At 39.6% G+C, this 27,111-nt stretch overlaps 1 protein-coding gene across 6 annotated transcripts; it reads left to right on the plus strand.

Annotated features, from left to right (window-relative positions):
- The first annotated feature begins 5,384 nt into the window (after nucleotides 1-5,384).
- Nucleotides 5,385-26,983, plus strand: SLC7A7 (solute carrier family 7 member 7). 6 transcript variants are annotated; one of them, XM_046937871.1, is made up of 12 exons: nucleotides 5,385-5,663; nucleotides 5,741-5,831; nucleotides 11,389-11,489; nucleotides 12,128-12,645; nucleotides 14,790-14,915; nucleotides 17,656-17,800; nucleotides 18,709-18,832; nucleotides 19,621-19,724; nucleotides 20,014-20,110; nucleotides 21,994-22,143; nucleotides 23,754-23,937; nucleotides 24,622-26,983. In XM_046937871.1, the coding sequence occupies exons 4-12, from the start codon at nucleotides 12,144-12,146 to the stop codon at nucleotides 24,705-24,707; spliced, it is 1,518 nt and encodes a 505-aa protein (XP_046793827.1). In that variant the 5' UTR covers nucleotides 5,385-5,663; nucleotides 5,741-5,831; nucleotides 11,389-11,489; nucleotides 12,128-12,143; the 3' UTR covers nucleotides 24,708-26,983. The 6 variants fall into 6 exon arrangements, with proteins under 6 accessions (XP_046793827.1, XP_418326.3, XP_046793829.1 ...); XM_418326.8 differs by lacking the exon at nucleotides 11,389-11,489; XM_025148030.3 differs by lacking the exons at nucleotides 5,385-5,663; nucleotides 5,741-5,831 and adding an exon at nucleotides 6,722-10,683.
- The last annotated feature ends 128 nt before the right edge of the window (nucleotides 26,984-27,111 follow it).

A 27,111-nucleotide genomic window follows, 5' to 3' on the forward strand; every position in this document is an offset into this window, starting at 1 on the left:
AATTCCTCATGAAAACAGACTATGATGAGATATGCATACACGTTATAGAAGGGAACCCTCAGTTGATTGTGCTCTTACATTCACGGTTTTGCATAAGTATTTATCATCTCATGCTGCTGAATCAAAACTTCGGTTTTACTTTTAGTATTTACATGATGAGCAGTAGTTTGAATCTGTACAAACCTCAAACATGCACTGTGCTGCTAAATTGGAAGTAATGTACGTGGGCCTCTTCTGTGTGGCAGCAGAAGCAATGTGCTCAGCTCTTTGGAGGAAAAAGCAGTGTCCTGACCTGCCTTAGCCTTCTCTGGACAATAGCTCTGCCACCCCTTTGTTGTCTCAGGGATGGTGCTAACATGTTGAAGCACAAATGAGGCCACCTAAAAGAAAAGGTATGTGTTGGTTTTTGTTTGTTTTTTTTAATTATTACTTAAAAGTCATTTCAGAAAGAGTATACTGCCAGACTTTTGTTTCATTGCATGTCCTATTCTTAGCAGTGTTTGCTCATTATTATTAGAGCCTGAAGAAAGATTTGTGTAATGCAGGGTAGCAAAGTCTTGTTTCTTAGATCGCATCTAAAATCCACTGTGTATTAAGAGCTCTCCTGAATTGTGTTTCCAGTAACTAGAAGAAAAGCATCTTTCTCAGTATCTTCTTACAAAGCTGTTACTCTTGTAGTAAGTAGCATCTGCAAAGTTGAAGACATGCAAGAAGGTAAAGGCTTTGCAAAAAAAAAAAACAGGGCTCATTGTCCTGCCAAGTATTATCTGATGTCTCACATGTCTGCACAGTAGGGGGCTCGGGGTCTGTACCTCCTTAGCATTTCTCCCCAGACAAACCAGTGTGGATGCTGCCTTCGTCCTCTGGCCTAGAGCAAATACCGTGATGCTTTTCCCCTGGCACAACTTGAGCATAGCATAGATGCTGTGCTTCCTAGCTCTCCACACTGTGTGCAGTATGTGCTGTGATGGTAGCAGGATGTATTTAAAAATAAATAAGCAAAGCAGCAACTGCCCTTTGTATGCAGGCTGGCAGGCTCCGTCCTGAACTTGTGATTCATGCTGTTGATTCTTCTTACTGCTGCACTTTTGCAATTCCTAGCCTCTGACATGCTTTGCAGCTTGTTCAGCTGGACAAGCTGCTGATCCCCAGGGATCATGTGGAACTGCAGAACGTATAGGACAGGTCTCAAAGCCATTCCAGGTGCCGCCGGTGTAATTTCATTTGTTGCCCACCTTCTGGTCCCTTCATAGCAAGGTGAGGACCCACTGGCAGGACACTCAGCTGAGGGGAAAGGGTATCCTGAGGCCTCTCCCTGCTTCTGTCTCTTGCATGTCAGTAGGGAACTGGGTTGAAATCACCTGATAATGATAAATCTGGCCTACAGAGTCAGATTTATGCTGCTGCAATCGCCATGTATTGCCCCATGTTGTGTGCCATCACCTGGAGGTGGCACAGCTGTAGAAAAGATTTTTTTTTTTTTTTTTTTTTTACCTCTAATCATTATATGTGCACCTATATGACTGTAAGTGTTGTTCTGGCTGAAGCCCAGCACTCTAAGGAAACGTCGAGGCCACACGCTAGATTAAGGGTCTAGGGCTTAAAATGTATGAGGAGCAGCTGAGGTCCCTTGGGTTGTGCAGCCCAGAGCAGAGGAGCTGAGGGGAGGCCTGATGGCGGCTGCAGCTCCTCACAGGGAGTGGAGGGGCAGCGCTGAGCTCTGCTCTGTGTGACAGCGACAGGGCCCGAGGGAACGGCATGGAGCTGCGTCAGGGGAGGGCTGGGTGGTGGTTAGGGACAGGTTGTGCACCAGGGGGCGGTGGGCACAGCTCTGAGTGCCGGAGTTCAAGAAGCATCTGGAAAGTGCTCTTAGAATCATAGAATGGCTTGGCTGAAAGAGGCTTTAAAGATCTCCTTCCAACTCCCAGTGAGTGAAGGCAGAGACCCTAGGATGGTCCCTGTACGGGGGAGGGGCTGGGGGGGGTGGCCTTCTAAGAAATGAAAGGAGGGAGGAACCCTTACTTCAGAGGCTGAGTTTGGGAGGTGGTTTACTAGGAATAGGCAGCACTTAGGAGGAGTTTGGTAGAAAGGGGCAAGGCTTTCACTTATCAATAGCAGGTTGCGAAGGTGGAAGCTTGTGTAATTCCAGGTCTGAAGCCCTCAAATAAGAAACTGGACCAATCACCACAAAGGAAATCGTATTCAAACAGACTTGATTACACATTGCGCATGTCCAAGAAGGAGTGAAAAACAAGAAGATATTCACGGAATTAGCATAGGATGACCCACTGTCTAGAATGAGTCGGCATTATTTGCTTCGCAGAATTATGAGTGTGCATATTGTGTGGTAAAATATGACTTCTTGAGAGCCACTAGTTGCGCAATTGGAGCGGTGCAAGCACCCCCGTGCACTGGTGTATACACCTTAAACCTAATAAACTACCTTACATTCTGACTCTTGTGAGTCTGAGTGCTGTTCTGCAGGTCACCAGAAACAATAGTTTGATTGTGGGTGGCCCTGTGTGGAGCCAGGAGTTGGACTCAGTAACCCTTGTGGGTCCCTTCCAAATTGAACTATTCTGTGAGACTATCTCCTTCATCTTTCCTTGGACACTGAGCCTCTCTCCATGAAGAAGCTGGATCTGTAAACCTGTCTTCTGCCACACATCAGGCATGCAGTGATTTCTTCGACAGTGATGCAGAGGCAGCCACACTCAGGACATGAATGGGATACAGAAGATGGGGTAAGGAGAAAGTTTTGGGGTTGGTATGGGGAAAGGGAGGTGGAGGCTGTGTGCCTGAGCAGTGCAGGCTGCATAAAGGGTGTGTGGAGATGTCAGACAGATGAGTTAATACATCAGACTCTGCCCCTGACAGTTTTGTTAATTCCAGTAACACGAAAGAGGAACAGAATTTCTGTGTGACTGGAACACAGCACTGAGTTTGACTGTGGCAGCAAGTCCAGAGCCAGGCACAGTCACGTCGTTCACACACAGCTTCTTCATCAGGAAGTTCAAGTCTGGTGTGTCTGCTGTAATCATGCTTGGTGGGCCCTGGACTGCATGTGAAGTAGTTGCAGGCTCTCAGAAAGATTGAAAATCTGGCTGCTTTTATACCCCTGTTGGGAAAATTTCTGATCAAACAGGCTTGGTTAAAAAAAAAGCAAAAAGAGAGGAGTTTTTAACTTTCTTTATTTGAATAAAGGGAGAGTCTACAAAGGCATTTCCCCTGTAGAGTCTCTCAAAGTATCAGGGGACATGACATTGGATCTCATATACCATTTTAGCACCTATTGTAACTATCTGCATTCATTTATTAATTTTTGCTCTGATGAATATCTGGTGTCATTGCACTCAGAGAATATCCTGAGTTGGAAGTGACCCACGAGGATCATTGAGTCAAACTCCTGACTCCACACAGGGCCAGCCAAAATTCAAATCCTACGTCTGACAGTGTTGTCCAAATACTTCTTAAAATCCGGAATCTTGGGGCTGTGACCACTGACTGCCCTGGGAAGCCTGTTCCATGCCCACCACCCTCTTGCAAAGAACCTTCACCTAATATCCAGTCTGGTTATTTTTCACCCTCTTTACTATATGCACCATACTCTCTTATGTATGTCATTTGCAGCATCTGGACACCATCTGATCTTCATGATACGTTGCTACACTTCAAAAAGAACCTTTCATAAATAGTCTGTACTTGTGCCAATCTAAACGGATATGTCTATATAATGTGGAGCAAGTGCAACCATAGCTCAGTCCTGCCTGTGTTGCTGCCCCACTGACACGCTGACCAGCCACTGAGTTCATTGAACTTCACGTTCTTCTCCCACACCCTGCATTAATGTGGTTGGTGGAGATTTCTTGACGTGCACTGCATGCTACGCTGTCCTGTATGAGCTTCATTAACTTGCATAAAGTTCTGATTTCAGTGAGTCAACGTAAATATTAACCTTTGTTTGTCATTCAGACTCTTACAACTAATGCCAGTCAGCATTCAGTGGCACTTTTTCAGTCAGGATTAGTTATTACTGTTCCAGTTCTAGACAAAGCTTGTGCCAGCTAAAGCAGTAAGATGCTTGCTGGAAGGAGGAAGAGGATGGAGGCGGGGAATAGGAGAAAGTAGAGGGGTTGGCAGAGGTGAAGCTAAGCTGTTAGCTGCATCAGGGCAATGGTATAAATGAAAAGGTCTTTAGAAAGAATTGGAGCACTCTTGTTTCCAGTGCAGAGCAGTAATGGCAGTGTAAGCAAGAAACCAAAAGATATCACAACCTTTTCAGGCAAGTGCACTTCCCTCCATTGTTCTCTAAGTAAATGTGTATTTGCGTAGCAATAACACAGAGAATTGCTATGAGCAGTAAGTTGGCACTGGAGAGAATCCTCACTGCAGAAGGACTAGGCGCAGACTGCAAGGCTGCAAAAACGAATGAGAAAAACACTATAAAGGAAGTCCTTTCCGCTACTTTACTTTATCCATCCCATTTGCTTAAAAATGTAGAGTAAGAATAATCCTCCTTTTCAAAGGAACTAGAATTTGTGTCCACAGAAGAAATGTTTAAGATTTATTTTTTTTTCACGCAGGCTGTGTGCTTTATTATTGCTCAGTGCTGATTTCTGTGCTGTTACTGTATATTTGGGGGAAATGTTAAATATAACGTAATCATCAGGCCCAGACCAGTAATAATTTGGAAAGCATTAATGAACAGAATGCTTTATGTTCCAGTATGGAACCTCTACAGAACAAAAGCAAAGGACTGAAGCCAACTCAACAGCACAAAGAGGAGGCAAATGCCTGACTGACATTAGCGCAGAAATAAAGCAGTTCATTGCCTTAAACTAAGAAACGTGGTAAATTCAAACTTAGATTTCAGAGTGAAAGTAATTATGCATTCTTGAAAATAGGATTGCAGACTTGCTTTCTTGGCTATCATCTGTTAATACTGCTCTGGCAGGAGCAAAAAATACTTAAGATGTTAGCGGCCCTGAGTAAAGAATGTGACACTCAGCCTCTCTCTTCCAGCAGAGAATAACATGCCTGCGAAATGTCTGTTGCCAAGATGTTTCTTGATACATTAGGATGTACGTAACCACAAACTTGCTGGCATCTGAAATTGTGCAGTCGTTCCACTCAAACTGAAAGAGCTTTCATGGATAAATAACCGTTCTTCATAGATAAAAATAAAATAACTTGGAGGCTGTTTATTCAAAATATGTTAAAAAAACAACAACAATAACACAGCTGTTTCTACGTAAGCATTAACAGTGGACCTGTCTCAATCTATCAGGGAAAGCATGTTTTTACAAGATGTTACTTTAAAAGGAAGAAATAGGAGGAGCACTGACTTACGATTGAAAGGTTTGGGATGTTTGTATTTTTCCTTTGGGTCATTGTGGCTTACAGAATGGAACACGCAACACGATGCAGCACTCCTGCTTGTTTACCAGTTGGAATACTGAGGCTGACTGGAGGAATATCTGTGTTTGAATGCAGTTATTTCCCATCTGGATTCTGATTAAGTCCTGTTAGGTGGTGCTTCGACTCAGTCCAGGGACTGAAGACTGTAGACGTGCTGCATCAGCTCCTGCTAAATGCCCTTTGGCACCAGACAAATTTATGCCTTACTATTGGTCTTGTTGTTCATGGGGAAAGAGAAATTCCAGGTTAGTGCTCTTGCATTTATTAACTTCTTCATCTGTCCAGAATTGTTTATTTTCTAAATGTTTACTTGTTTTGGTAGATATTGTGCTGTACGTCGTGCTGATCGTTGTCCAAAGTACTTCAAAGGGAGGACAATTTATTGTTTCAGAAGACACAGGTGAATACATTGGGTAAGTTGTATCATTCTTTGCTTAGGTTTTTTTTTTTTTAATCTTTTTTAAAAGCATGCTTAATTAAAATAAGATCTTAACACCAGCTCAGCCTCTTTTGTGTATGATGCATTATGTCAGAAATTACTAGAAAGGCCACAGATATACAGTCATGGTTAAGAAAAGTAACTGAGTTGATAATTATTCTATAATGAATAGACTAATAGAAAATATGGGAAAGTCCACAGATTTACATCGCTGTTTGAAAGGAAGTAATACCTCCCCTCTGAAAATCTTTCTGCTTTGCCAAGTCCTGCCACAGGAATAAATATATTCTTTGCGCAGTGTTAGTAACAAGTCCCATCATGCCTTTTTAAGTTAACGACGAGTTAGACAGCATTCACTTGTTAATCTCTGGAAAAGTGATCTTGTCCTTAGTGTAGGTGGATAGAGGTTTTTCTGGTTTATTGTTTGTTTGTTTTTAACCTTCCTTTTGTCTTATTTCTATCACAACTTTCTAAGGAATAGAGAGCAGCTGGTAAGTAAGCTGTCTGCTTCTGCCTGCTAATGACCTCAGTTGGGGTTGTTTGGAGAAACAGCATTCCGGGAGAGTCTGATCTTTCTTCTTGAGAGCTCTCATTGATTTTAGTATTCATGTAATACTGTAATAAATATAGCAGCTAAAGGCAAGGCTAATCCAAGAGGGAGAGGTTATTTGTATTAGCATTAACTACGCCGTCCTGTGCGCCTATTTTGAAGTAGCAGTTAGTCACTATTCAGCTACAATAACCTCTCTGCTAAAGGAAGAAAGCATATCACCTACTCTCTGGTAAGCTGCTGCTTGGTCTTTTTCATGCCTTAGATTTGGACTAGAGTAGCTTCCCTCTGAAATATCCTCTATGACTTACTTTGGGGTGGGGTCAGAGTACAGGGGATGGAGCAGATCCCTTGTCCAAGAAAACCAGTCTCTGACCATAGGACTGCGAATGGAGCATATTAAGTATTAATTCATCAAAACATTTTTATAAGCATAAAATTTAAAAACCAAAAGGACAGCTGATGTTTCCTATTGAGTGGGATGTTTTCCTTAGAGGTGATCAAATTAATTTTTTTTTTCAAATTTTCATTTTATGCTGTACCTTCCTAAAAGCATAATCCTGTTTTGTTTGCTTGACTTCCTCTCACAGTGGAAATGTTTAACAGTATTATTTGCCATGAATGCTCCCTTTAAGGTCTCTTGAAGCCTGTGCTCAGCAACAGTATTTTGTTTGATTTACACGTTCTAGCATTGTTGAAAACTGTTGTCATCTGATTTCATTGTCCAGCAAGTATTAATATAAAGAGATATCATTGTTGGTTACTGCTTTTATTTTATGTTATTTTTTCTATGTACTACACACAGGAAAAAAATATAGCCAAAGTGTTCTTGAAGAAGATACTGAGATTTCTCACAATTTTTTAAATGACTTTATACACATATATTGGCTTCTAATGCAAATAGTATATCCTAGACTCTGTTTTAAAATGTCATAAGTGGCATCTTTAACATCATTTTCTAACTGCAATAGGAAAACCTTTTTAAAATTGTCTAGTTTGAATTTGCTGTGTTGATGTCATAGCTGAATTCTGTTGTTAAGAAATTACTTGGCAGTAGACAACAATCAACATAATTAAAAAACTATTGAACAGTTTGAAATAACATTAAGGATGTGACATTCTAAATGTTCTCAGTTTACAAGGGAATCTGTTGGAGGGACCTACGTTTAGTATCAGAGAGATCCTCTGAGTTACTAACTAGTTATTTACTATTTCTTGAACTAAAAGCTTGGAATTTCAAAACAGCCTAATGGATAGATGCAGTTTATTCCCCTGGGAAGTCTCTGTGAGCAGTTTTTAAGATGTCACGTTTCTATAACCCCGGACCAAGCATTGCTTAATCATTTGGCAAAAGTTAATTACCTCCTGAAAAAGGAAGCAATCATTCATTAGGCTGTAGATTCCTGAGAGATGGGAACTGTTTGAGAAAACCCTGCCGTGACTAATTTGTGGAAGAACTGTCTTTGATTCAGCTTTGGTTTTCAACTATTAGCAAGCTGTTCTTATCACTTTTATGTAGGACTTCTGGTAATGGCTTCACAAAAAAAAAAAAAAAAAAAAAAAAATCCACAACAATAATCATCTTTTGAGACTTACCTGCATATGGTGGTGTTTTCCTTCTTTCCTTCTCAGCTGACCATCTACAAGTCCCTCTCTCTTGCCCGTTATACAGAGAGGATTTTATGCTCACTTTTTTTCAGAGAGGTTGTGGAATCTCCCCCTTGGATATCTTTCCAAAGCCTCTTGGACATTGTCCTGAGCTACCTGCTCTGAGTGCCCCTACTTGAGCAGATGGCTTCAGAGGTCTTTGCCAACCTCAGCCATCCTGGAGTTCTGTGATTCTGTACATACAACTGGGAGGTAAAGACAACACTGCAAATAATTCAGGGCCATTTTACCTATCTATGTTCTCAAGGCCTTCTGTTTTTTCTCCAGGAGGAAAAGTTTCTTCAATTTGTTGAGGAAGCCCCTGAGAAAGAATGGGACCCCTATGAAAGCAGGGTTCTGGAGTTATGTATTGTAGATAATTTGCCAACACAAGGCACAGGCAAGTGTTGGCAGCTGTTTCATTTAGCGTGCTGGCACACCAGCATGTTGATACCTGTCTGAAAGCCATTTGCAGACGGAAGGAGCTTGTTCTACATGTTACACTCTGTGGGAGCTCATCAAACCCGGGCTTCCCCTCGTGCCATGAAGCTTTTATGTCCTGCTTTTCAAACACAAGAGTAACTGAAATATCTGTATGTAACATTTTTGATGCCATAAAGTTTATTATTTCAACAAGGTTAGTCTTTACATATTGGATTTACTCCTTCTATTCTTAGGAAGCCATTCTGAATCCCTGTCTCCTAAAGGATTTACTGTAAAGTTCTGTTGCCTATTATAACAATTTTCTAACTGAAATTGGCCACTCATTGTAAGAATTCAGCTTGTTATACCTGTGATGTTTGTCCCTAGTACGCAAGACCTCACAAATATTAACTTGTAGTGGCTTTATCTTGGATTATATATACCCTTGAAATGTGACCTACAGGGATGTCCAAGTGACAATGAACCAGTCATGCTTGACCAGTGAGTCTTCTTAACTTAAGCTTTTCTGTGCACCAGTTCAAAGGCAGAAGCAGTGATGCTGGTCCCAAGATGGAGAGCTGGTAGGATGAACAGAACGTGACACACAAGCATGAAGTGATGTGGCAGTATGAAAGGGCAGAAAATAAGACTGTGGGTCAGGGTTGGTAGGAATAAAATGATGAGCTATAAATAAGGGAAAGTATTAGACCATGGCAGTAGACCACTACATCTCCTCAAAATGCTTTTGTCCTTGTCTGAATTTATAACAGCAGTAAATTTCTTTATACCTATAACAGCAGATTCCTCTCCTTTTGCCATTATACAGGAAGATGTGACAGAAGATAGCGTCCTAGTTTTTCCAGTTTTCTTTGGAAGACTTTGATGAAAACTGATGAGACCTAATTAAAACTTTATTTAAGGAAGACATAGCCTTGAATAAAGAAATAAATAATAAATTCCATATTGTGACCACGCTAAATAAGAGCAGTGCGCTATCAGAGCTATCAGGAGTACTGAGACAAAAACTACAAGTTTTTGTCCTCAGGAAGCTACTTTCATGCAGAATTTCAGCTAATATAAATTGGGAGTGCAGTAAATTTACACCTAATTAATTATGGAAATGGAATTTCTTATCCTTTGATTCTCAAGACTGTACCCATTTGTGGACAGAATTCAGTGTCTGGTTAAAAGTTTTGCTGATGTGGCATTTCTTAATGAACAGAAGTTTGAACTGTTTCTTCATCTAATGTATTTTTTTTTCACAGTGTTTTTATCCACAGTCACTTATTTATGAAATAAATATTTCTCTACAGCTTCGGTTACACATTTTCAGGGATCTGAAATAATCTTTTGCTAACACAAGAGGAAAGAAGAAAATATGCAAGACATTGTTACGAAAAAAAATGTTTAACTAAACATAAAAATAATATTAAACTAAACATCAAAGTTCAGGTTTTATATCATGCACGCAAGTTGCGTGCACTAGTGACCGCCTGTCAATTGCATTATGTGTGCTGCTTTACAGGAAAATAACTTGATCTCATTTGTCAGTGAGATTTCGTTTCAGGGAAGCAGATAGCCACTGGTTTGATCATCTACTTGCATAGCTCCATGCTCGTATCATCTAAGGAACAGCTGCATTTTAAATTCTTACTCCCTTTGGGCTGTACGAACATTTGTGCATTTTGGCTCAGTCTCAGAGCTCTGAATGATCCAGGAAAGAAAAAAGGAAAATATAAAAAAAAGCCTAGATCTGGCACGAAAAGTACAAGTTGATTTAAAACCAATTCTGCTACCAGAATAGTTGATTTTGGGAGTTAAATGCTGAAATTCTGTGCACTGCTCTCCCAGTGGGCTATTCAGGCATTTGCAGTCACAGGAAGGGGTTTCTGCCAACTTCTCATGTAGCCATGGGGAACAGACACACAGCCAGGAGCTTCTGCAGGTATTAACTTCTTTTTTTTTTTGCCTTGTACATGAAGGGGAAATTTTCATTTCTTTTCCTCTTGCTTTTCACACCATCAGAAAATGTGTGTCAGTGGTAAGAAACTGAGAGTGCTTCTTAGGAATTTTGAGGGAGATCCTTGACTGATGGATTGGATACTGAAAATTCCTCCCATTGACCAAGATGATATTTTTCATTCTTCAAGGGACAAAGTGAAAAGTAAAAGGAGTCACCCATGTGTGGAGAGAAGGTCAGCATAAGGTGGGATGAGCAGTGAAGCTTGAACACTTATAGCATAAACTAATATTTAACTTTATTCCAGTGTTCCTCCACTGCTTCTGTGGTTAGGAAAGTGCATTTGGGATGAAAAAAAGTGTTTGATTTTTAAAGAGAGTTTAATATCTTTTAATCTTTAATCCACATCAAACCTCATTAGTTACTTGATCAACCAGGAGACTGAGTTGCACCAAAAAAAGTGGTAAACGTCATTATAAATTATTCAGAGCTTCTAAAACAGCCATACTTTACAAAGGAAAAGATGCATCTCAAGAAGTTTAGAAATTTGTTTTTAATGGCCATCAATCCACATTTTAACAACATACATTTGGGATCGGATGTTTTCAGCCAGCATTGTGCAGACAAGTTTTGTTAAACACACACAAAAAAACTTTGCTTTAGCTCTTAGGATTTTTGAGGAAGTTTTCTTTGAAAGCTTTGGAGTGGGTGGATGTAGGGAGAGGAAGGAGAAATGCATTTCTCTTGAGACAGGCACCAAAAAAGTCATTGTTCTAAGCAAGCATTGGTATGAGTAAGCCTGACCCAAGGATAGGTGTAGTCAGGAGGCATCACTGCATTCAAGGCTGCTATATTTTCTTTTGCTGTCCCTTGCCATCTGAATCCCAAGAAGTGATGTGTACACAGGGTTGATTTATCTATGTGACCCCTCAGCCGCATTGTTTTTCACAGTTCCTGCTGTACTTGGATCTTGCCCTGCAAGTGCTGGTGTTGGACTCCCTTGTATGAAAATGTTTTAGGAACAGGGTGTTCAAAACACAATCCCTATGCATGTGAGTGGCTTTCACCCAAAATTCAAGATGCGTTATTCTCTTTAGCCATAATTTAATCTCTCGGAATAGCTAAAGCTTTTTCTTTATGCTCATGTTAACATTAACCACCTTAAGCTTGAAGTTTTGAGTATCTTTCTCTTTTTTCTTGTGTTCTTCCATAGATAATTTTGATTTGGATGTGATCTGATTAAATAAATGATAAATTATGGAACAAAGTTCTTCCTGACATGGCTGCAAATTTTAGGGAGAGGTATACCTCTATGGGAAACTTCACTCGTATTAGAGCATGTTTCCAGGGGAAGGGTGTCTCTTCCTTCCCTAAGATTACTTTAGCAACAGAATGTGGATTTACACTTTAAGATAAATAACAAAAGTGAAGGCAGGGTTCAATTTTAGGAACGTGAAATAAATAAAGGAAATTTGAGGATTGATAACCATGGACAGTGCCCTCTCGTTCACCAATTAAAAAGGTTCACAAGAGTGAAAGGTAGGATTATCCACTCCTGTGTGATTCTTGGACTACAAGAGGAAAGCAGGCAAAATAATTGTTCTTTGTACCATTTGTGCCTTGTACACTACTTATCTTACTCTTGTCTCTTGCTACATGCTTTACAAATGATGTCTCCTCTTGTTTTCAGGTAATACTATTTGAAGATGACAACGTCCTGGCAAATAAGCTGCAAGAAAAAATCCAGATCTAAGAATGGAAATGCTGAAATGGATGATACAGCAGACACAAGCGAAAAACTGCGGATGAAAAAAGAAATTACGTTACTAAATGGAGTTTCTTTAATTGTAGGAAATATGATTGGCTCTGGGATCTTTGTATCTCCCAGAGGTGTTTTAATGTACAGCGCTTCCTACGGACTCTCTCTCATCATCTGGGCTCTTGGTGGAATGTTTTCACTGTTTGGAGCTTTATGTTATGCTGAGTTGGGAGCATCCATTGTCAAATCTGGAGCTAGTTATGCCTACATCCTGGAAGCGTTTGGTGCCTTTGTGGCCTTCATTAGACTGTGGTCTTCTTTGCTAATTATTGAACCAACAACTCAGGCAGTGATAGCAATCACATTTGGTAACTATATTGTTCAGCCGATTTTTCCTCATTGTGAGCCACCATACGATGCAGTGAGATTGATTGCGGCTGCTTGCATTTGTAAGTAAAGTTCTGATTATTAGAAGTTAATAACTATGATTGTAGGTGTGCAGACAAGCTTTTCAGAGTTTTTATTCCTTCACCTGCTGTGGAAACACTTATTTCCTCCCTTGAATACGTTCTCAGGAATTCATATGCTCCAACCAGTGGTCCAGTCAAAAGTACAACTAACCCTATTCCAGAAGGCTTTATCGTCTGAAAGCCTCCACTTGCATAAGGAAGCAGTTATTTATTAGAGCAAAATTAATTTCCCCAGTTTTCTAGATGCATCTCATGAAGTCCTAACGCTTGGGAGAAGCAATCTTCAAATGCTGATTTTTCATTAAGACTTTGGTTTTGTTAGTTATTCTTGCTGTAGTCTGTGTGAATCATCTGTGGCATGCTCTAGTACCTCTGACTTCTATGAGCTGATGCGCAAGGTGTGGTTGGCAGCTGCTGCTTTCTCATACAGAAAATTAGCTGCTTCACCACTGACCAGGCTTATAACCAGTGCTTTAAGTACCAGCTCAGATTACTGGGAAAATTACAGTTTACTATATTAATTGTAATAAGCAATTTGGCAGTGAGATAGCAAGCTCATTAATGGCTTGAAAAATTGGACAAGGTTAAGGAGCAATGGATTTAATTGACACTTCACCAACAGAGTGCAGAGAATATATCCACATATTTAGTAGTATTTACCAGGAATCCCATGGCAAGATGCTGTAGCCTTTAACTACATATAATGCATCTCGTTTTCTGTATGTGTGCAATAATCATATCCTTTGCAGTATTTCAAATAGGCCCTTATAGCATTGCAAGTAACTCATAAATGTTCAGTATTAAAAACTTCACTCAATACTTGTATTATTTTTAAGAAATACTGCTGGAATTCTACCACTTACTGATATATACTACTGTGCTGTTTTTTCGTACCAGAACAAAACCAAAGTCCTGTCCTTATTGCACAACACTGGTATATTAGCAGTGGGGACAAATCAGGTCCTGATTCTGTAAATAGTTAGGTGCATCATTACTTTCACAGCTGGCAGGGCACCCAGACAAATATGCAGAGCTGCTCCTGACAAAGAAGACAAAAGTCCTGTGAGTGTCTGCAGTTGGATGCTAATTTCCTCGCTAGATGGTTTTCATTTTAAGCAGTTACAAAATCCTTTTTCTTTCTTTCGAAACTGTACTGCAGATGATAGGCAGGTCAGAGAAACAGAAGAATAGAGTAGGAAGACTGCTGAGGCAGTGTTGAGTGTTTGAGGCACTAACTGCCCGTGCTGCCTTTAGTTGCTGTTATCCAGCAGCTGGACATCATACCTCATGCCAAATGCACATTTCTCTCTGAATTAAGGAGCTGCCACGGAGATGAGCTGCCCACAATGCTGTTCGTGTGCTCAAAGAGCAGGAGGCATGCTTGCTGAGCACACAGCATTAAATGTACCAGTGCTCCCCACAGCCTCTATCTGCTCATCAGGTTTAACGTGTGCGACAAAACTGAATGCAAAAAACATGGCAGAAGGAGGGAAGGAGAATGAGTTGACTCCACTCAATCTCTGTAACCAGCTACTTTATTGTTTCCATTAGACTGTCAAAATCAATGCTTGAGAGAACTCTAAGTACTTCTGTAACCTTCAGGTCTGGGTTCAAAGCATGAATGGCACATCTCCCATCTGTGGGCACAGCATTCTGAGCTGGCTCAATTCAGGGTCCTACAAAGAGCATGGAAACTCCTTGGTGCAGGAACTGTCCTTACTCTGTATGTAGACAAGGGCTTGGATTGGTGTGGAGAATTTCAGTGCAAACAAAGAATGTAAAGAAATTACATTTTCTGCATGTGCGCAACTTGCATGTGAGCAACTCTGTTGGCTCTAAGGAAATCTGAAGTTTTAAAGATTATTTTGAAAGAACAAGAGTCACGTTAGAATTCAAATCTGGTGTCTTTTTTCATGCTTTCATTGTCATGAAATATGCATCACAGTATCCTCCAGAGTAAATCAGGTATTTAATTCATCTTAATATATCTAGGTGGTCCTGAAATGTTGAAAATTGATTCTGTTGTATTGCTTGGCAGAGGGGTGGTATCTGGAAGAATATATTTGAAATGCATGATGTCAAACATACAGTGCTCCTCCCGTGCATGTTATTTTTCTTTTCAGGTTCCTTAACATTTATTAATTGTGTTAATGTGAAGTGGGGAACTCGTGTACAAGATATTTTCACATATGCAAAACTTGTGGCCCTTGTCGTGGTGATATCTGTTGGCCTTTACAAAATTGGTAAAGGTAAGAATATTTTCTACTTACTTGCATTCTTACCCGTGAAGTGCATATTAATTTCAAATTCCATGCAGGAAGTTTGGACTCCATTAGACTTGCATGTGAAGTATTATTTTTTCTGAAAAAGTTATCCGTCACAGGAAGATTAGGGGAACTTTATGGCTTACTAAGCACTGGTTGTTTAATTATTCTTTCCCTCTTGCTGCAACAGACCAACACACACCATGTTCTGCATTGCTCAGGCTGTATAGTTGGATTTGAATTCATAGAATCATAGAATCATAAAATGGCCTGGTTTGAAAAGGACCACAGTGATCATCTAGATTCAACCCCCTTGCTATGTGCAGGGTTGCCAGCTACTAGACCAGGCTGCCCAGAGCCACATCCAGCCTGTCCTTGAATGCCTCCAGGGATGGGACATCCACAACCTCCTTGGGCAACCTGTTCCAGTGCGTGACCACCCTCTGTGTGTAAAACTTCTTCCTAACATCTAACCTAAATTTCCCGTCTCAGTCTAAGACCATTCCGCCTTGTCCTATCACTGTCCACCTGTGTAAACAGCCATTCCCCCTCCTGTTCATACACTCAAACAGGAGCGGGAACAACTGTTTAAATCAGTTTGATGTTAGCTAGATTAGTGTTAGTCCCGATGTCTCTGGCACATGCTAGTAAAAATTAATAGTATGTCAGTGCAATTAGCAGCATGAAGAAGCAAGGTGTATGCACCTTCTCCTGGGACTGAACAGCATAGCAGAAATCCAGTGAAGAAGGAACGTACTCTTCAGCTGTGTGAAAGAGATGCTGGCAGTGGTGAGAGGGTTTGCTAATTTCTAGAAACGGGAGACAATACTGTAACACTGCTCTTCTGTGAATCACTGTGGTATGGTAAGGCATCACGGGATGGATGAACCATCTTTTATCAACGGTAACCAGACTGAACTGTATATACCCAAATCTAGATACTAGTTTCTTCCGGTGCTGCTTCTAATCTCTGCATGTGACAAAAGTTTTTATTTTGTTAGATTGGGCTCTGGTACATTGAGGTCTCTTCCAACTCTAGCTCTGTTACGTAGTGATTAAAGTTTCTTTTTCATTTTCCTTTGCCATTAAATCCCTAAATAGCCATTGTGTCCTTATTCAGTAAAAGTAAAGATGATTTTCTCCAGTTTAGGAACTGCCTTTTTTTTTTTTTTTTTCTCTGTAGAAACAGATTTGTAAAACCAAATGGCAGTGCTTGCTTTCCCACGTTTTCTGGTGTTCAGCTTTCCTTGGCTCCAGTTCTTATATATCAGCTGTTATTATACCATAAAGTCTTTACGGGAGCTTTTTTTGTTCAACCATATCAGTGTGTGTCACTTGTCATTGATTTGATCCAATCTAAACAAAACTGAACAAATGAACACAGTCCAGAGGTTGGTTTATTTGCATTGTTACCTGGGTCAGGAGGACAAAGGCAAAGAGGAAGCCTTCTTGAGAGGAACGCAAAATGCTGGGGGTTTTTACTGTTGACAAAGGCCTCATCTCTAATTTGTCTGAATACAGCCAAGTGCTTAAATACAGAAAGGTCTGGGAGGAAGAATGATTGAGACTTCTGGAGGAAGTTGTGATCAGGTCACTGCGCTCTTTTAAAATCAGCTGCTGTTTCAATTGCAAGAACAACTGTCATAATTTAACCCTACCATGCTCCTGATGTGCTGACGTGCACCATTTCTTTTAAAACACTGTGAATATATCTGATTTTGAGTAGGTGCTTTCTAGTTAGAAAGTTTTTCTTGGTCCTATTGGATATTTTCCTTTTTTTAAATTCTTTCCTACAATTTTCTTCAGCTTCTCCAAGTGTGTGTTGATCTTTTAGCTCTACCTTCCCAAATTCTAGCAGTCTATGGGGAAAAAGATTTTGTTATGAATGTGAAAGACTGGTATTTACTGCTCTTAAAAGATGGGATTTCTTTTGTGGTATCAGTGTATTTCTTAGTCTAACCACAAGTTAAAGATGCTTGATGTTATAGCAAATGCTTTACTTTCTTCCCCAATCGAGGTTTCAGCATGTTCCTGCCTTCTTTGATACCTAAGCCCACTTTCATTTATGTTAGACATTTCACTTTTCTTCTGCAAATTCAAGCAGGACTTTCTTCCTCTTTTCAGGGCTGCAAAAAAGGCCTACACAGTTTAATGAGCAGTTCTTCTGTTTTGCAGTTTTCTGCAGTTTCTTGTCTCAACTGTTTGAGCTAAGCTAGAGGATTTAGAAAGGGAGTATTTTCTGTGTCTTCTCTTCATTTTGGTGAACAACTGTCCCACTGAGATGGGGTCTTGAGAACTTCTCCCTCCATTGGCCACCAGTTCATCTGGCGACAGTACAGATAGGAGAGGATGGAATATGAGACAGATTCAGGAATTGAAATTTGGTTTCTCAGCTGTCCCTCCCGGGCTCATAGCCCTCAGCACTTCAGCCCCTCTTGGTAGGCCAGGGATTGATGCCAGGGAATGAGGAAGCTGTGAGGACTGGTGGAATTTCCCAAGTGACGTCCAAATAGCAAACACGGGAAAATGTGTTGTCAGTGTAACTGAATGATAGCTGACTGAAACTCTCTTATTTGTCAAGTGAAAATTTAACTTTTAGGAATAGTGGTGAAACCTGGATGCAATAGTTTTTATTTTGGGGGGGGGACAGATGAGACATTTCATGTAGTGCCCTAGGTATTAATCTTTGACATGTAACGGGTGATTGTACCTACCGTTTGTACAGGAGAAACAGAAAACCTCAGAGCTCCCTTTGAGGGCTCAGCAACAGACCCAGGAATGATTGCGCTGGCTCTGTACTCAGCCCTCTTCTCCTACGCAGGGTGGGACACCCTGAATTACGTCACCGAGGAGATGCAGAACCCCGAGAGGTAAATGCACATTCTGCATTCAGAGCACTGGAGAGTGTCCTGCTAAGGCAGGACAAGCTGCTTTCTGATTAGAAATTAGTCTAACCATTTTCTCTTATTTCCAAAAGAACTAGTAAGGCAAGAACTCCCCTCCCACCAATTGTATCACATTAATAATTTTCCTCCAGATGTGTGTTTTATACCTTACACTTTGGACCAGGCTTTTTAAAAGGAGAAGAGCAAATCTCTGCTGAAAGTGTGAGTCCACCTAAGCTTTCTAAAATTCCCTATTTCTTCTCAGTCAGACAAAACAATTATTTTATTTTCCGTGACTGCTTTTGCCACCAATAGAGTAAGACTGTCAAGTTTATGAGTGTTTTAACTTGTGGTCTTCGGTGTTACTGTTTATGGGCAAAATGTTTCATTTTGCTGAAGGCAAAAGGTTAAATGAGAAATTAAAAGAGGTTCACAGTAGCGCTGGATGTTCCATCCCCTCCTCTTTGTACAGATGTCCACCCTGTGGGAGTGATGTGCTTCACCTGCTCAAACTGATACAAGTCCACCTTGTCTTGGGACATGCACAGTTTATGAGTCAGGAAAAACGCTACAATCAAGAAAACACCTAAACATGCATTTAAAGTTGATTGAGTGCTCTCTTAAACTGCTTTATATAAAAGGCAATTTTTAAAGAATTCAGGTAGAAATGTACAATTTTGCTCAAAAACATGTGACAGAGCCACAAGAAGCCAACTAAGCTGCTTATGGAATTGTTTCACATGTGGCTGAACTTTATTTTGTAACCCTGTGATTACAGAATGTTGGATTACAAAAAGTGACAGATGTATCCATTTGCAAATGCTTGAATTTAGGGACAGTATTTTATTTAAATCTGCAGAACATGAAATAATTCTGCCATTTTCCTTTTGCAGGAATTTACCTCTTTCTATTGCAATTTCCATGCCTATTGTGACTATCATTTACTTGCTGACTAATATAGCTTACTACGTAGTGCTGGACATGTCAACACTCCTCACAAGCGATGCAGTGGCTGTGGTAAGTTACATAAAATGACAAAACCAAAAGTTATTGCATGGAAGTAGCTTCTGAATTCTTCTACTGTGGAAGAATCTCAGGGAGGGTACTTATTGGCAAAACAATAGAAATATTTCTATTCTGAAGATGTTTGCTTTGTTTTAGACCTTGTTTTCGTGTAAGACAACCACTATGTTAGAAGGTGCATTTAAAGTTCATACCCAATAAATCTGCTCTTGTAAAATCCTCCTGTGTTCTTTGTAAATCCTTTACCTCACAGTACTTCACTACAGAAGATGCTTTCATTAGAGCCAGACAGAGAAACAGCTACGGAAAATCTGGGATTTAAGAACTACAAGGTTTTTTCTGTCATTTTAATGTAGAGTGGGTGATTTTTAGTAGTGTAGGATTGAACCAATATTTTCAACACAAAAGTATGCCATGACATGCTTTTTTAAAACTCTGTCAATGTGTTCTACAAAAGTACAGGCATAAATAATGGATTAATGCAAACAGGATTTGTCAGAATACCTTATTAAAAATAAATTTTCATCTCTTATTTCAGTGATTTGATTTCAGCTTAATTTTTTTATTAGTCTTTTTTAATGCATCTGTCATTTTTATTTTTATGTTGATATTTTTATTTTTTTTTTAAACCAATTTCTGGTTTCTCAAGTCATTACCAGTGTCAGAGGAAAGCAGTGGCTATGGCACTAAAATTGGGCTGGGGTGTTCTCATGAGGGCTTCCCAGAATTGTCCATATGTTTAATGTAATGGCCTCACTATTGTTTTCTTTCTTGCATTACAGGCATTTGGCATTGAAACGCTTGGTTATGCTAAGTGGATAATTCCTATTGCTGTGGCCATGTCTTGCTATAGTGGGTTGAACTCATCAATAATTGCAGCATCTAGGTATGAAATATATGATTTATTTGAAGTAACAAAAAAGGAATCATTTGTCATTAATCTGCATTCTTCACTACCACACTGTAAAAGAGACAGTGTTAATTTCTGTGTGCTAAATTGTTCATTTATGCTGGAAGGACAATTATGATATAAACTATAGGCACTGGAGAACAGAGCAGCGTTTACAATACACTGATAAACTAATTAATTCTGTCTTTGTCAGAAAGCTAAGAGACATTCCTTGGCTAACTGTCTGGTTGTTAAAGGGGGCTTTTTTGTTGTTGTTCTTTTTTAGGCTTTTCTATGTTGGAGCCAGAGAAGGACATCTCCCTGACAGTCTGAGTTTGATTCATGTAAAGTGTTTCACACCAGTCCCTGCTCTTCTCTTTAATGTAAGTGAAAGCCCAGCACTATGCCTGGCATGATTAGGTGGGGATGTAGACACTGGGAGCGTTACATCTCACTGCTGTATACTGCTCCCCAGCTTTCCTGCACTGAGGACATCTTCCTCAAATGGCCAGGATTTCTAAAACTCATCTTATCTGGTAGCTTTTCTTCAGTGGAAAGAGAATGGCCTGATTCTGTTATGTGCTCTCTGACTGTAAAAGTAGTCAGAATGAGAAACAGAACTTTAGAAAATGGCTAACTGTGTAACATGCAGACAGGAGTTAAGTCTTTATATGTGTTTTCTGTGTCTATTGGAGAAGAACATAAAGGAAGAGCTTCCCCACCCTCCTGTAGGCCAATTATCTAGGGCTCTAGTTACAACATGAGTGTTAAAGCAATTAAATTTAAATTCATAATGTTGGATGCCTATACTTGTTATTACTATCTTCTGCTCTCACAATACAAATAAATCCTGTGACACAAAATGGAGGGAGCATAGCATTAAGTCTTCATGCAAATGATTTTGATAAATAATCCATAAATCTAATAGAATAAAATAAAGAAGAGGATACACACAAGCAAAGAAAGTGGAAAGAGGGAGGTGATTGTCTCCCTCTACTCAGCTCTTGTGAGGCCCCATCTGGAGTACTGCATCCAGGCCTGGGGCCCCCAGCACAAGAAACACGCAGAGTTCTTGGAATGGATCCAGAGGAGGGCCGCTAAGATCATCAGAGCACTGGAGCACCTCTCCTCTGAAGAAAGGTTGAGGGAACTGGGATTGTTTAGCTTGGAGAAGAGAAGGCTCCGGGGAGACCTCATTGCGGCCTTCCAATATTTGAAGGGAGCATATAAACAGGAAGGGGAATGACTGTTTATGTGGGTGGATAGTGATAGGACAAGGAGGAACTGTTTTAAACGGAGACAGGGGAGATTTAGGTTAGATATTAGGAGGAAGTTTTTCACACAGAGGGTGGTCACGCACTGGAACGCCCAAGGAGGTTGTGGATGCCCCATCCCTGGAGGCATTCAAGGCCAGGCTGGATGTGGCTCTGGGCAGCCTGATCTAGTGGTTGGCAACTCTGTACATAGCAGGGGGGTTGAATCTAGATGATCACTGTGGTCCTTTTCAACCCAGGCCATTCTGTGATTCTATGAATCATTCAAAAGCATTTCATTCGTTTTTACTTGAACTTGTGTTTTATTTGGTGTCCTGCCTTGCCATGTGTTACATAAGGGATGTGAGCAGAGCACCAAGTCCTGCTGGACATCAGATAATGTACTGGTATTGTCTCATTATGGATATTCCTGTAATATAGCACCATCCTCCTTTTTCCTGGTGGATTTTTTCTGCCCATCAAAAGAAGACTGCATACTTCTGTTTCTCATGTTTGTTGAAGCAGTCATTAAATTCCTGATATTTTCGATCTCATTTTACCCTTTCCATGCAGAGTATACAGCACACCTGTGTGACACAGAATTTACTCTAACATTCTCAATGAGTGGATTGTGAGCATCTCCAAAACAGAAACAAAATTTAAAGTGATGTTTCAAACTGAAGCTGATCAGAGCAGTTGGCCCAGCCAAGGTTGGGCTGCTCATCTCTCCTCCTTAGGAGGGTTTCCTGTGATGCTGAAATGGAGCTTCATAAAGGCAGGACCTCTTCAGCCAGGCCTGGAGCTGTCATTGCTACGTTTGAGGAAGAGATACCAGCAGATTTCACGCAGTGCCTTTGTGGATTTCTTAGTTTTAATTATATCCTTCCTGCAAGGACCTGATCTCCAGCCAAATATGTTTGAAACAGGCCTTTTTGTAACTTTACTAGCTGTTTTCTTTTTAATACGGTGTTTATTTATTTTCCCATTAAAATGCCTTTCTTTTTTATCTCTAGGGTTTAATGACTTTGCTTTATCTCCTTGTGGAAGATGTGTTCCTCCTCATTAACTACTACTGCTTCAACTACTGGCTTTTTGTGGGCTTGTCTATTGCAGGACTAATATATTTGAGATATACTCAGCCACGCAGACCACGGCCTATTAAAGTAAGTGAGAGGAAATAAGCCATAACAGCCAGCTGGTATACAGGTTTATGTTACACATAATCCCAAAATCGTAACATTACCAGTTGTGTTACGGGCTATTCATTTCAGCCATAGAAATCCTGTTAGCATAGAAGGTAAGAAATGAAGGAGCAAAACCTACTTTAGTTTCCACAAGAACACCTGTACAAGTACTCTTGCTATGAGCTTGAAATGATACTTTCAATTTCCTTTTCCTTTTATTAAAATTTAAATTTCTCTCTTTTTTTTTTCCCCCTAAATAAATAAGACTAAATAAATCACTGGGGTTCATGGTCAGTTCTTAGTCTGTTGGGTTTTGTTCACAGACAGCTCCAATATGTGATGGGGAGTCCAGGGAGATTCATGCTGATCAAATTTAGACTGCATAAGAAATTCATGATGAATCTCTCCAAAGACCATAAATGCTCAAAATTCTGTTCACATAGAAATTATAAAGCTTGAATAATCAAATACAGACATTCAGCCTTCCTCATGCACAGTGGTCATATGCAGTGAAATGCAAGCTTAAAACCGACAGTAGAAGAGCATCTGGCTATATTAAAGTGAAAGAGCCAGCAGAGAAATGAAACACATGTACAGTTCATTTCTAGCTTTAATCCAATGATTGTATAGGATGCAGGAATGGAAGCCCAGGGCTTCCCTCAGGCAGAGAAAGCTACACACTCTTGTTTGACTGTGCTCCCTTGGCTCCATGACCTGCATCCTAGCTTTGCAGAGATGCAGCAAAATTATGACAAATCCAAATAAAGATAAAATTCTGCCTTATGGGCAGTTTTGGGACTGACTCTACTAAGGCAAGGTAGATAATAGATAAATGACTATTCAATTCCTAGCAGTATTTGCTGGCTTAGTCAGTATCACAAGTTCACATACACTTTTTTTTTTTAATCATAGCCGTTGGTTTTCATCACTTTATAGTTATAACTTTTCATAAGTAAAAGAAATATTTATACCAGTAAAATCTCTAGCGCTCAAATGCCATCTCCTGAATTCTTTAGAAGTCTCATGACTACAGCCAGTGAAAAGTATTTTAGTAAAACTTAAATCCATACATGAGTTATTGCAACTTCCATTAGCTGTGATATATATTTGCTAAGTGCCCTGGCAAAATGGTTGTAAATCATCCATTTAGTTTTGTAGAATCAGGGTGGTAATTGAAAGTCTAGCTGAGATGATTCCCCATCGAAGCTGCAATTAAAAATTTGCAATTGAAGTTACAGGGAAAATTACCCATTACTGTTCAGTTTTAAAGTAGTGCTTTCGAAGATTGGTCTCTTACTAACATGGAAAGGAACTGAACTTGTACAGGTCTAAAAGCTACAAAATGGTCATCAGATTGTCATGAATGTACCAAAAAGAGGTTCTCAGCGGCATAAACCAAAGCTACCTACCATAAACATACTGTCTGTAGCCATTCAAAAGATAATACACAGTACATACTAGTCATATAGTCAATAATTATGTTTTTATTATTGACCTGTCTCATGTTAATCTACAAAGTTTGATTTTTTTCCAATGGAATATTTACTGCTTCTTTTAATAAATGTTTAATTTTGTTCTTTTCTCCACAGCTTAATCTTTTCATCCCTATCATATACTGTTTATGTTCCCTTTTCCTGGTCATAGTTCCTCTCTACAGTGACACGATCAATTCCCTTATTGGCATTGGTATTGCCCTCTCAGGCATTCCTGCATATTATTTAGGAGTCCATCTGCCCTTTGAAAAAAGACCTAAATGGCTACAGTGGCTCTCTGGTAAGTAATACTATATTTTCATAGTCATAGTGCCAATAATTTGAATGCTTGATCAGAAGAAAGTATAACGTTTCCTACATTCTTTTTCCCCTGTGATGTTTTCCTATGCTGCATACAGCATATCACGTAATTTACTTCATCACGTGGCCCTGAAAACAAAGGCACGTGTACCTGTACAAAACAGTCCAATATATGGATGTAATATGGTCATCCAATACCTGTGGTATTAAGACATTTCAGAATATTGGCTTATTAAAAACGCTGCAGGATTGTGAAGAATAAATACATGCAGTTTAGTGTCTTGGAAGGAAGAAATACCAGAAGACCACTGCTTCACTTCCTGATTGAGAAGTGAGATATCAGAGTCAGAAGAGCTCATAGGTTTTCCTAAATTATGAAGTAATGAATGATTGGCCTGAAGGCTAGTTTCTACTCAAGTTCAGGCAATCTTGAAAAACAAAATTTTAGTACTTTTATTCAGTTTGATCTCAGATGTTAGTCTGACAATTAAATGAAAATGTTGATTAAGAGAGACTTTATTTTTAATTATTGATTTCTTTTCACTTCTATCTATTCATTATATTCACCTAATATCTGCATAGTGCTTTCAAATGCCTCAAAAGTCCGTACGTTTGTCAAAGATATAACTTTGTCTCAGCTACACATTTTTGTTCTGTATTGCAGTTACAACAACCAAATTCGTTCAGCTGCTCTTCTACTGTGCTCTGTCAGAACTGGACATGGAACCTACAAAAGCTGAAAGCAAGTAGGGTTGCCTTGACATTGGGAATTGCACTTGACACATCCTGTCTGGAACGGTTTTTATACTGTGAAGTTCTCTCCATATCCTCAGATATGCTAAAGCATCAGCCACTGTACTTTGCACCAATTTGATGTCTGTTAAATTCTGCTTGTTTTATAAACCACTTGCCAGCCTCTGTTTTGCAGGATTTTTTTCAACCCTTTGTTAGCAGTTATTGAACAGCACCTTGAAACTATAAAGCACGGTACAAACAAACACTTATCAGTAGGTGATTATTGGGTTCATTGTAAAAGCTTAATAAAAAAAAATTAAGTTCCATCAGAATCCTAAGAAATAAATTGATCAATGTAACAAAAGTTGGATCAGATCTAAAAATATTCCTAAATTCTTAGCCAAAGAAAAAATGTATAGTCCGTACTGGATAGGATACAGTTGGCAATTGGTTTTGGTCAGTTTTATTTTGTGAGAAATTCAAAAGCATGGCCCAATGAATCATACTAATTTTTTTGCACAGTAGAACTTATTTAAGGATTTTTTAAGGCAAAATTAAAAAATCTTGATTAAAAATCCTGTGAGCCACTGCCCAACCCTGCAGGCTGGTCTTTCACAGAATGGAGACCTTTGGAAGTCACCTTGTCCAAACCCTGCAGGGTCACCTAGAGCAGGTTGCCCAGGACTGGCCTTGCCAGTTCTGCTGGCACAGCAACCTGCAGCCCTGCTCTTCAGCACACAAAAAACCTCCTGCACTGGCTGCCAGGCCTTCACATCTTGCAGGTGCCCACTGCAACACTGGACAAGTGCACCCACCAGTGATAAAATAAGTGGGCAGTGAAGAACATTACATTTTCAGTGTGGCACACAGGAATGCGTAACCAGTCCTAATTCTTAGCTGCTTCAAGTGGAAAAGACAATAACTATCATAGGAAAGGAAAAAAAAAATCAATTTTAACAACTAGACTATGAAAACAAGGGTTCCATTTCTAGTCTGCTTCATAGATATGTAGCACTTTTTGTTATCCTTTGTGTCAATTCATACTTCCTTTCTGTAATTATATTTGAATGTAGCATTTTTTTTTTAATTCAAATTCCACTCAAGTAACCCCAAGTAAGTTATTTTTTTTAATCTTATATAAGTCCCTGTGGCTTCTACTGTTATTGTCTTTTATTTGTGTCTATCCAGACAAAAAGAAATGGAATAGGGAAGAAGGCAACTGTCGCCACTGCAACCTTCCTTCATTCCCTCCCTACAGTGTAAGGTCATTTGCGAGATGGTAACCCCATGCACCTCTAGCCTAATGCTTGCTGGTAGTTCTTCTGTGAAGTTTTCTGTTCACATTCCAGTGCCATCCATTGCAGCACTTGTGGGATTTTCTTTTGATGTAAAGTGTAAGTGATAAAAATGCACTAAACTAAGGTAGAGTACTTAGATATTTAGTACTTAAGGTACTAAGATACTAAAAATGTATATTTTGCTTTTTAGAAGCTGCACTTTAATGCATTAAAATCACTGAAATATCACAATCACGAAACATTAAGAGAAAAGGAGATCAAGGGTGTAATTTAGCTTGCCCTGATCCAGCTACTCTCATGCATTCTTCATGTACCCAAGTGCCTATGTTACAATATAGAATGACGTTCATTCTGCTCTGTGACTTCACAGAAATACTTCATTGTCATCCCATGTTTTGAAGGCACCAGTTAACAATGAAGGTGAGATCCGACAGGGCACACAGAGAATATAAAGCCTACAAGACAGTGATAAATTAAACCTAGCAGTCTTTGTCTCCAGAGTTCAAAGGCATGCTTGGTGATGAGCTTCATGTCACATCAAGAAAGCACTGCACCATGCTATAAAGTCCATTACAGGACCAAATGTGCTACATGGTTTGACACAACTGAAAAGGTATCTCGTGGTAACAGATAGTGCGCACCAAAGGTAGCGTAAGAAAGGCTATGAACATTTCCATGAAATTCTGAGCTGATAAACTTTGTGGGTTTTTTTGCCAAAATCTGTTCTTGTATGAATCTGTTAGCTCTCTGGGCACCACACACAAGCTTCCATTTTCTTTCTTTCTGGACAGGAGACAAGTGGAAGTGTATTAGTAGTCAGATGCAACACTATAAATATGAATACTGTTATTGAAATAGATGTTGGAATCTCAGAAATGTTTGTGTATTTGTTGATTTTTAATTCCTTACAAATAATATGTGTAAGTTGTTTTCAAATATCTAAAGCCAAGTCATAGATGCTGAAATATTTAAATAAATCACATTTGATCCTTGGCAAATGCTACAGTTGTGTGGTTTAAAAACAAGTATAGCATTGCGTGTGAAATTTGTCCTACCTTTCACCTCATAGAGCAATGAAACTTTAGTTCTTATTTTCCCTTTATTTTCTCTTCATCCCTCAG

Source organism: Gallus gallus, chromosome 2, assembly GCF_016699485.2.
Source record: "Gallus gallus isolate bGalGal1 chromosome 2, bGalGal1.mat.broiler.GRCg7b, whole genome shotgun sequence".
Classification (NCBI taxonomy): Eukaryota; Metazoa; Chordata; class Aves; order Galliformes; family Phasianidae; genus Gallus; species Gallus gallus.

What these genes read in the sequence shown, in the direction of transcription:
- SLC7A7 (XM_046937871.1), top strand. Translation starts at nt 12,144, where the DNA reads ATGACAACGTCCTGGCAAATAAGCTGCAAGAAAAAATCCAGATCTAAG. An exon ending in TCAATAATTGCAGCATCTAG is followed by an intron (nt 19,725 to 20,013) that starts GTATGAAATATA and finishes GTTCTTTTTTAG; the next exon opens with GCTTTTCTATGTTGGAGCCA. An exon ending in GCAGACCACGGCCTATTAAA is followed by an intron (nt 22,144 to 23,753) that starts GTAAGTGAGAGG and finishes TTTTCTCCACAG; the next exon opens with CTTAATCTTTTCATCCCTAT.